The sequence below is a fragment of the Magnolia sinica genome, chromosome 8, assembly GCF_029962835.1.
Source record: "Magnolia sinica isolate HGM2019 chromosome 8, MsV1, whole genome shotgun sequence".
Classification (NCBI taxonomy): Eukaryota; Viridiplantae; Streptophyta; class Magnoliopsida; order Magnoliales; family Magnoliaceae; genus Magnolia; species Magnolia sinica.
The window spans coordinates 13,183,820-13,194,493 of NC_080580.1; the positions used below are offsets into that span (position 1 = coordinate 13,183,820).

Sequence of the window (10,674 nt, forward strand, 5' to 3'; positions counted from 1 at the left end):
ACATGTCACTTTGAGCACACCTGTGTGAACAGGTTATATTAGGTGTTAGGAAATTTTATTTCTTTTGCTAGAATAACCAATATATATTAATTAGATTTGATTTTACTATATTAATATTACCTGGACCCAACCTGACTTTAACTGGGTCCACCACATGGATCTGACCCTAACGCAATCAGGCCCAAATTTTCGACTGGGTCCAAAAGGTGATAAACAAAACCCAACCTGATTTCTTAATGGGTCCAACAAATGCAACCCAAACCCACAGAAAACAAGTCACCTTCTTCGTAAGCATCATACAACAATAAAACTACAAGATCACATCGCTCATCCGATGCCATATGCAATGAAAATGATCAACCATCCATTACCATTTGCTTTTGCGAGATTCCAGCCTTCAATCCATTGGTCCAAAATAACACTGAAGCAAGCCAAGCATAACTCCATTGATTAAATACAAACATGAAAGAATACAATCACCCCACCATTCTAACTACTTTCCTTTTTTTGGCAGTTTATCACTGACAATTCGATGATACAATTACACATAAACATATCATTTTTGCCAACTGTACAAACGCATAAAATAATGGCTCAAGGATGACCAATTTCATAGTCAGATCACAAGGCAAAACATACATATGTACATTAAGAGAAGGAAAATTGCACCTTTGAAAACTGGATTAGAAACCCGCAATCTCATATGTAACTTCATCCAATAGATCATCTAGTATCCAATCTTCTAACTCGAGCCCAACGCACTCAGCTTCGGGCTGGATATTCATCCACCCGTCGTTCTTTGAAAGATCCCGGGCCACGACATACTCCAACTTGGGGTCCAGCTGCGACCGCGAGCTCAGATACCAGCTGATGCTGGCCCAGACCTCCTCAAGAACGTGGGGCCCCACAGGCATCGGCCGGATGCTGGAATCGGTGCACAATTGCCAGGGGCAGCAACTGAATGATCTCCTGTAGATTTCAATCAAGACCTCATTGATTAGATCGAACAGAAGCAGGTGATCGCAGCTGCCACCAGCAACATATAGGGTACCATCATGGTCAGGGGTCGAGCACTCGATTTTGTCAAACAATGAGGGGTCCACAGGCTGGTCCGGCAAGTACCACATCCCGAGTAACTCATCGATGCTGAACCTGGATTTATGTAGTATGTCTCTCACGTAGTTGAAGTCCGCTTCGTCCTTCATATCCACTTGAACATTCGAAATGTCAGAATGAGCTTGCTCACTCAGACTCTGCACCTCATCAACGTACTCTATGGATCCCAACCTATCAGGGGCATCTGCTTCCGTTTGCAGATCAACATCATCGAAATCAATGCGTCTAGGTTTCAACTCTGAACCTGCTGTAATTTGGGTGTTATATTTGCATGTGTAGGTTTGAAGATGCAGGTTAAAAAACCTCGGTGATTCGGACTAACTCATCATGTCTCAAGACGAGTCGGGGGTGACTCAATCCAGGTGACTTGTGGTATTGAACTGGATCAGGTCCGACCAATTCCGAGTCAACTCGGACGAGTCATGCTAAGTTGAGGGTGACTCATATGGGAAACTCATGGTAGCAAACCAGATCCAGTCCAATCATTCTGAGTTGACTCGGACGAGTCACACTAGGACTCATCCGAGTCTTAAAACCATTTTATGGTACCCAAATGTTGAAACAAGAGAATGTTTTTCTTTTTCTCAACCCAACAATGGTACAGGTCGTCCCGACATCTGGTTAACCTGAACCGTGGATCTGGAGGGTCCCAGATGGAATGGTCGATGCCTGATATCTCCCTCACATGATCTTGGCCTAGATGAAAACAAACAATTACCAATCATCCACATCTAATAGGCCAATCGTCACGATTGGTTGTAATTGTTCGTTTTCATCACGGCCAAGATCATTGAGAGGGGAGATTCTACGGTATCTTCCATCCAACATGGGGCCCACCATGTGGATGATGTCGATAACTCAAATTTGGGCCCTGAACATTCATTGGGCCAATCAAATGCTGGATTGTACACAGTATAGTTCCACTCAGGTGATACATTGTTGACCAAGAGATTTAAAAGAAGCACTAGAAAATGAGAAAAGCCTTACCTTCCAAAGCATCCTCCACAAAAGATGAGCGGAGGACGGAGATTGGACTTGGTTGCACTGGCCCAGCACTGTCGTCCTTCATGGCCCCAATCTCCTGCTCATGTAGGGGAATATAGCGCCTCTCCTTCAACATTTTCAACTCATCTAACTCATCCCCAACGCCAACCCCTTCAGCATTTCGGTGACCATCGGTATCCAACACCAATGGTTCTTGATCTTCATCAAGTGCCTCACTTACACTTGCTTCCGCAAGTTCTTGACTTGCATTTTCTACAAAAGACTCCATTCCAGTATCCACCAGAGTATCTACTGATTCTTGTTCATCAGCATTAGAGCTTTTGACTTCCTCATTCCCATCAACAGGAACCTCACTCGGAATTTCTGTAGGAAGAGCATCAGGCGGCACTTCACTGTCCTCATCTTTGCTTGGATAATCAGACCAAATTTCAGGTGAAGAGAGAATTCTTCCAAAGGTTTTTGCAGGACGCTTCTCTGGTTGCAAAGCTCCATCATCATGTCCCAACTTTGATCCCTCGGATGGACCCACTTTACCTTCTTTGCTTAAAGTAGATTCAAACAACTGAGAATATCTATCTAGCGACTCATTCAGGGAGGATGCTCTTCTAATCCGATTGGGTGTATTCTTTCCGCTTAAGGAAGAAACTGTGTCGCTCTCATAACTGCTTCTGGGACTTTCCACCACAGATTTTGCATCCTTGGAAGGCTTGCGGCCGTATGGGATTCTATGGAGAATCCCATCCATGGAAATCCGGAGCCGCTCCTTTTTGCTCTCTCTGATTGCATGTTTTAACTTCTGCTTAATGTCCTTGAACCGATTTAAAACTACTCCATTATCCTTCTGCTTCTTCAGTTCATGGGTTGAACCTGGCAAAGACTCCAGCCCAGTACCACCGTCTGCATCAACAGCTAATGGCATAGACTTTGAAGAATTACTGTCCGAAGAGTTACCATTGTTCAACTGCAATAATGAGTTCTGAGATTGCACCTTCCTTTCTTGCTTCAAAATGGACCATATTTCCCCTTGCTTATGGTTGTGTTTCACAAGCTCGGGATTATTTCTGCCTGGTAAATTGGCTCCTGGGAACGACCCACACTTGGTTAGTACCACCTCCCCAGTATGAGAGGCTTGTAAATGATTTTCCAAGATGGAGTTTGGGTCTTGTAGGATTTTTAGAAGCAATTCCCGGTTTGCATTAAATATCTGGAGCGCTTCGAGAAACTCTTTCGATTGGTTGTGCATCAACAATGCTTCCTTTGCTTCCAGTAGCTTCTCAAGAAGCACTTGTTTTTCAAGCAAATGAGTCGCAGGCACATCAAGCTGGCTGTGATCTGAGTAGCTCCCGCCATTTCTGGCCCCACATACCTCGCATTGGTGATTGGAAAGAATTAGGTTTTCAGGGGGTGTTGGCAAAATTGGGTTGTGGGCCTTGCTCATAGAAGGGCTATTCTCATGTGAGTGGAGTCCTATTCTTGGACTCTCACCAACTGAAGACTTTTCATCAGGATCATAATCTGAGTAATGGATGGACTCGGTACGCAGCAACCGTGCAGAGAAAGATGGAGTTCGCCGCTTCTGTGGTTTCTCTTTAGACATTTCTTCAGCAATTAGTGTTTTTATGCGTGGTCTGCCAGATTGTTTGCTTGGACTGCTATCTTTTGTCTTATCTTCAATCTGGAGCATTTCAAGTGCAAATAGCCAAGAAATTTAAATTAGTTCTGAGGAAAAAAAAGAAAAAGAAAAAAAGAAAAGAGAAAAGGACAAAAAAAAACAACATTCAAAATAGCCAAGTGTTTATGAGGGAAAAAGAAGAAGATTGTCTCAATGCTAGATTGGTGGATTAATATGCAGGCAGTAAAAGAGCCATGCTTGAATCCGCACAACAAAAAATCTCAGATTGAGATTGTCAATGAGTCCCAAACACTCATATTCACTTAACAATGATGGATGCGATCCAAGGTTCATTTTCAAGTCATCTATATCACTCAATTCCTGAGATACCCATATTACACAAAATGGCTAGCAAAAATCAATAGTACTATATATTACACAAAACGACTAGCAAAAATCAATAGCACTAGGCAAGGAGTCCAAAAGGAAGTGCTGATCAAGGTATTCCATAACAGTAATGGTGACCATAATGGCCACCACCGTTACCTTTACGATATGATTCGTAATGGCTGTTATGGCCCCCGTAATGGCCTTTAACAAAAAATAATAATAAAAAAAAATGGAAAAGAAACCCCGAAAAACCTTTATCTGCCCCGTACCGTTGAAAAAAAATAATAATCCGAAAAACCTTTATCTACCCTGTAACAGATCATTACAGGGCTGTTACGGGCTTTAGAGGGGACATAACAGGCCGTTAACATCGGTTATAGTTCATTTTTTCTTTAACGGCTGTTACGGCCGTTACGACCCTGTAATGTAAAATGGTTACTACTGTTACCTTTACGTAACGGCCTTTACGGCACACCATGGCGCTGATGCACCCTTCTAGAGTGGAAATAACTAATTATTCCGTGAGTTGGACATAACTAGTAACTGTAGCTTTCGTACTAAGAAAGAAACTGAATCTACATCAATTCCTTTTGGTTTCTATGCCCAAGTGGAACTTCACAATTTAAGTCTATCGAGATTATCCCTCTTGATTAATAAAGGTAGAAAGCATGTTAAAAATTTGTATGATGCCAAAGTGTAAGATTTTGGCTGTCCCACACCAACTTGACCGGGTCATAACAGTTTCAAAAGGAACCAAAATGACACATACATGTGTCGTGACTTGGCCAAATCAACTTAACCATGTTTTGGCAAAGACCAAACAATTCTAGCCATTAAGAACCCGAATCCAGAACCACATACATCAAGAGAGAAAAAAAACCCTTGAATACATGGGTTTGGTGACCAAGAAAAGTCAGATAGGGTTCTGCTTCTTTTTTTTTTTTCGTTCTATTCCTTTTTGCCAACTTCAAACCCTCTACGTAAAGGTGGGATGATGAAGCTCAATTCCACCTAGGAAAGCTTCAGGTTGGCCAGATAGGGTTCTTCTTGCAAACAAACTTGCTCATTTTACAGAGGTCTAGCATGCTCAACAATGCCACCACTTGCACCTCCAAGGCTTCCACCTGATCTTTCAGAAACGATAACATGCATTTCCTAGAGCCATCATTCTCCATTGCAAGTAAACAGGATGTTCAATGTGAGATGTTGTTATTCTAGCTAGACTCTAAAATCTCAAAAACAGATTGAGTTACGTTTCAGTCTCTTGAAACCTGGTTAGTACCATATGTCGTTAAATCAAGCTATGATACATGTATTGGCCGTTCAAGCATGGTATGCAGAATTGTGACTGTAGCGCAGTACAGTCGCTTGGGGAATCAAGTTGACTAGAGATTTGGGGGAGTCAAATCCAGGAGTTGAGCTACTTAAATTTCTACAATAAATAAAAACAGGAAAGATGGAAAAGAAATCATTAGACCCTGTTTGCACAACAATTGAGAGCTGAAGTTATTCTACACCATTACCCATAATTTATTCAATTCCACACAGATTATTGGTTGCTTGGTTGTCATGCTTAAGATTTAAATTTAAGTAGTTATAAATTTATTACCTGTTTGGTTGCTAATTTAAAGCACTTTAAATTTATTACTTATTTGGTCGCACTGTTAAGATGACTATACGCGTTTAGGTTGGCCCAATCAATTATATACTGTAAAGGGTTCAATTGTTGATTTGGACCATCCATCGTGTGTGCCCCACCTATGATTTCCATTATCCCCAGTAATCAATTTGATCAAACGATTCTCGTCATTTTATTAATGGCCAGAAAACTGGAGTCCCCATTGATCAGTTTTGAAAAGGTCTTATTATCGTTAAGGACCACTCGTCATGCAGCCCCACCTTTTCTTTGCTCACCCCTCACAAAACAGGGGGGAGGAAGAAAGAAAGAAAGAAAATCATTTTGATCAAACAATCCTAACCATCTGATGCAGTTAGACCTCAAATTTCATGCGTACACCTTAAGAGGTCCAGAGTGGACCCCACAGGATCAAGTGGATCCACATGGTTACATGTGTGGAGAAAGTAATGTTTCTTTAGATTGCTTATGTTTTATGTTTAAAATTAAGTGAAAAGCCTACTTGTGTGTTATTACATAACACTGCTCAAGGACTATTTGGACCTCTCATTGCATCAGGGTCTTTGCCTTCTTCACACTATATAATGTCTTTATGGGATGTGTGACCTCATTATGCATTGAAGAAATAAAATATTTCAGCTTTGAGTTTTCTCATTATTCCGGGGGGAAGATCAAGTGAATACCAGTGTCAGTGACTACTGACTAGTGGCTGTAGAGACCCGTGCCAAAACCTTGGTCACTTTATTTTCTTTCTTTTTGGCATACAATTTCAAGATTCTATCAAATCCAGAATTTAAATGGAAGAACGATTGGCTGTCCACCAAACAGCATCCTTCCTAAGCTCTTTTTTTTAGAAAAAAAAAGAAGAAAAAGAAGCAAGGCTCTTGAAAAGTTTCCTAAGCTTAAAAAAAAAGGCTCTCGAAAGCCCCCCTCTTTGATAGAGATTCTTGAAACTGACCATGGCAGTGCTCTAATTGAAACCACTTGCATGCCAGGGTAATTCAACCCAGCATCGACCCCATCCAACTATTACATCCATTAGGATTGTAGAGGGGCAATTGCTAGGCAAGCCACCATGCCTGAAGCATGCACAGACAAGTTCCCTCATGCTACATAATAAACACAGGCACCCAAGTTGGCATCAATCCAAGTGGAAAGGACATGCTCAAGCAGGCAGCTGCAATGAATACTAGGGAGCCAATGGATAAATTTTTTTTTTTACCAAAACATCCAAGCACATATCAACACAATCATGCACAGCCTGCATTTCATCCTAACCATCATGCATCATCCGAAAAGTCAAAAGTTGCACAAGTTAAAACATGCTATTGTTTTAAATGTAACAGAGTTTTTATTAAAACTAAACATTGTTTACAAAATAGCCAAAACCGAGTGACCCTTTTGTCAGTCCACAAAGCCAATAAAACCTGCAAACAGGCATGCATCTTCCCTAATAACTGATCAATATAGAACATGTTTGAATCAGTTGCCAAAGAAGAAGTTTCTATGAACTTACGAGACAACTATCTTCTTCTTCATCCATAGAAGTGTCTGCTTCCCCAGTTGCAGAGACATTAAGCTTCGTTCTTGGAGTCTTGTCACCTATAAGTAAGAAACAAGTTAACAGGACAACAAGAAAAAAATGTACATCTTACCAGTTAACAGCAGGTCCAACCAGATGAAACACAGGCAAAATCAACATAACTATACATGAAGTAGCACAAGAAAGCATCATCATAATCATCATGGTCTTCAAAACTTAAGCCAAAACTTCCAACATGAATCCGAACAATTTGACATTCCAAACTCATGCTAGGGCATCTGAAGTTATGGTCCTTGATAGAGTGGAATGGCATAAAAGGATTCATGTAGCCAACCCCAATTAGTTGGGGCAAGGCTATGATAATGACGATGATGATCATCATCAGGGTCTTCAAAGCCTCATTCCAGCCATTTGGGAGCAGGCTGGTGTGTCGCTACCAGGCAGAGTTGACGGAGCATGAAAGCATTCGAAAAAATCATTATAAAAAAAGTGAATTGATATTTGCCTATCTTTCTGATACATACAACCCCTTTTCTACTTTAGGTACTAAAATAAATAAATTAAAATAAAAAATAAAAAATAAAAAATGACCATAGATCATAATAAAAGTAGAGAGAGGAGCGTATCAATGAAAAAATGGGGTGTAAAGAGTAGCCCCAGAATAATCTGATAAAAAACGTACAAAAATTACACAGGAATGATGGAATGCATGAAGGAAATATTAACAAAGTGATGAAAAAAGCCACATAAAACATGCACTCAAATGCTTTCACATTTTTTCCCTTCGTTCCCACACATATTTCAAGATTAGATTTTGAAACATGCAATAGGATTCCCGCCCAACACTTCTGTATGTACCATCGAACCACTGCAAACTATTTTTATTTGTGATAGCAACTTAACCAATAGCACCTGCTTATCAGATTGACGGAACCATGACTTTGATGTACCAATTTACAAGAAAGCTCACCATGTTTGCAGAAATAAATGAAAGAAGTAAAGAACCCAGATTAAGCTGAGGTAATTCCTTACCTCCACCATGCCTTCGATTCCCATACTTCTTGTCTGATAGCATCTTCTTGATATGAAGCCGCTGGTGAAAATCGAAAAAATTAAATATTCCTCGCATGCAGCTTGGGTAAGCTTTCTCAAACTGTAGAGTAGAGTACTCCCGCTCCAGTCGTTTTTCCATATTGGCAGGCAGTTGAGCTTTCACCAAATCCACTCAAGCACGCAAAACCACTTAAGATGCTATCCTGTTAACCTGACCCAAAATAACCAGGAATCCAGCTCCGAGGTAAACAAAAGGGCAAAACCATCTTCCAATATAGTACAAGTCTCTTATCATAGGGGCAAAACACTGCATCAATGAACTAGTAATATATAGAAAATATTCAAACACAAGCCGCTTGGTCTAGCTAAAATGTTTGCAAATCTCTAGTTCGAAAATATTCAAACATGGAATTTGAAATGACACTTCTTTTCAGGGCAGGCTTTGGATGTTCCTGGTTCCCAAGGCAAACATGATGTGCTACACCAAATCCTAGCTGAGATAAGAATGGGCTTCTTGAGTTCTTGTTCTTACCCACCTAGAATTTGCAGTGGGAAGAAAAGCATGAAAACAGAAGCCTACATAATGCAGACTACCCACGAATCACCATTTCGCAGTTCGCTCAAACGCGCTTGAAACAATAAAGTTTACATTGCGATGCCCCTACTGTTAGAAAATGATTATTTTACCTTAAATTCCACAAAATTCAAAACCAAACGGCATACAGGTATGTAAATGCATGATATACATAAATTCATGTGTGCATGGTATTCAAACCCCATTCTAAAATACATCTTGTGCATCGACTGTGTGAGAGGGAGAGAGAAAGCAAGAGGGTGTGTTTGAATGAATATCAGAAAACACAGGATCCCGCCTTTACTGTGACAAAAGAAGTTCCAATGTAGTCCAACTAGAAATGGTTTTCACCACAAAAGTGATAGGATCTCATTGGTTCAGCAGCAATATCAGCAACAGAACTCGCTCCAAAACCCGTGTACAAAGGTTTCAACATAAAGAAAGGGTGCATCCAAACGCCATGCGGACGCAATATCAGCAACAGAAAACACACTCAAAACCCAAAACAAAGTAAGATGGGATTAAGTTTGCAGTTTCAACATCAAAAAGGTGCATCCAAACGCTATGCAGAAGCAATATCAGCAAAAGAAAACCCGCCCAAAACCGATACTTGGTAAGACGGGATTAAATTTGCGCTTTCAACACAAAAAAGAGAGCAACCAAACGCTATGCGGAAGGAATTCTCTTCAATCCAATTCCAACTAATCTACAATAAAATTCTGCAGCGTTCAAACCCCAGTTCGAAAATTCACCCAACGATTCTGATCTTTAAACAAAAGAACGCATTCTAGCATTTACAGGAGCCCGTTGTCGCACAATAACAATAAAAGGAAATCAACCTGACGCCTCCACCAATAAAAAATCAACAAGAAAGGGTCCAAAACGAAGAAAAAACACAAAATTCTCAGAACAGAAACGCCTCCAAAGCAATCCAAGAAATGGGTTTTCTTTCTAACAATCAAATATAGAAAACCCAACAAAATCATCAAGATTAAAAAGGAAAAAATGACATCCACTTGAATTATTTACACTGAATTTCGATATATATCCAAAAAGTTCATACGAAACAGAAAAAAAATAAAAATAAAATAAAATAAAATAAAAAAATCAAGACAGCGATGATAGAAATTCTACCTTCTTTTGAAGAGGAATTGAAGCAAAACGACCCCAAGAAGAGAAAACAAGGAAGAACGAGGGGATTGTTGTTAAAAGGAAAATAAGATATACAGTTAATGTTCGGTGTATAGCCTTCCGTGTAAAAAGGGCAAAAACGGCGAAAATTCTCTCCTCCTTTCATTTTCTCGCCTAGCTCTCTCCACTCCTCCCGGGCGCTTTCCCCCTTCTATTGGAGATGAACTTCGGTACTCTGGCGGACTATGATGCATGATACACACGCACTTAAATAAAAGAATTTTTATAAGATAATACCTAATTATTTCAGAATTTTCATTTTCTTTAAATTATTTTTCATTCTATACCTTCCGTTTGATTGGCTAACGGACGTTAAAAAAACTAGTTTAAATTTTTTAATGACGAAATTCCCTTTTAATTATTTAATTATCTCATAGTAAAAATATTCCGTACAAAGAAATTTGATGGTCCACTATCCTATCATGCACGTTGTCCGTGTTTGTTGAACGTGGCCGTTCTAAATTCCTTTTAATCTTTCATTTCTTTTGTGGATGCATGAATAAGTGGGCCATAGATTATGAACGGTTTGAAATTTTCTTAGATGTTCTAGTATG

At 40.0% G+C, this 10,674-nt stretch overlaps 1 protein-coding gene across 1 annotated transcript; it reads right to left on the minus strand.

The window, feature by feature from the left end:
• Positions 1–409: 409 nt before the first annotated feature.
• Positions 410–10,253, minus strand: LOC131254136 (uncharacterized). The gene is made up of 6 exons (XM_058255142.1): positions 10,064–10,253; positions 8,335–8,566; positions 7,276–7,361; positions 2,082–3,796; positions 1,585–1,627; positions 410–1,433 (listed from the first exon to the last, which is right to left on the minus strand). The coding sequence occupies exons 2-6, from the start codon at positions 8,492–8,494 to the stop codon at positions 684–686; spliced, it is 2,754 nt and encodes a 917-aa protein (XP_058111125.1). The 5' UTR covers positions 8,495–8,566; positions 10,064–10,253; the 3' UTR covers positions 410–683.
• Positions 10,254–10,674: the final 421 nt, after the last annotated feature.

What these genes read in the sequence shown, in the direction of transcription:
- LOC131254136 (XM_058255142.1), bottom strand. Translation starts at nt 8,494, where the DNA reads ATGGAAAAACGACTGGAGCGGGAGTACTCTACTCTACAGTTTGAGAAA. An exon ending in AAGGCTTTTCTCATTTTCTA is followed by an intron (nt 1,628 to 2,081) that starts GTGCTTCTTTTA and finishes GATGAGTCCTAG; the next exon opens with TGTGACTCGTCCGAGTCAAC. An exon ending in GAATGATTGGACTGGATCTG is followed by an intron (nt 1,434 to 1,584) that starts GTTTGCTACCAT and finishes ATGATGAGTTAG; the next exon opens with TCCGAATCACCGAGGTTTTT.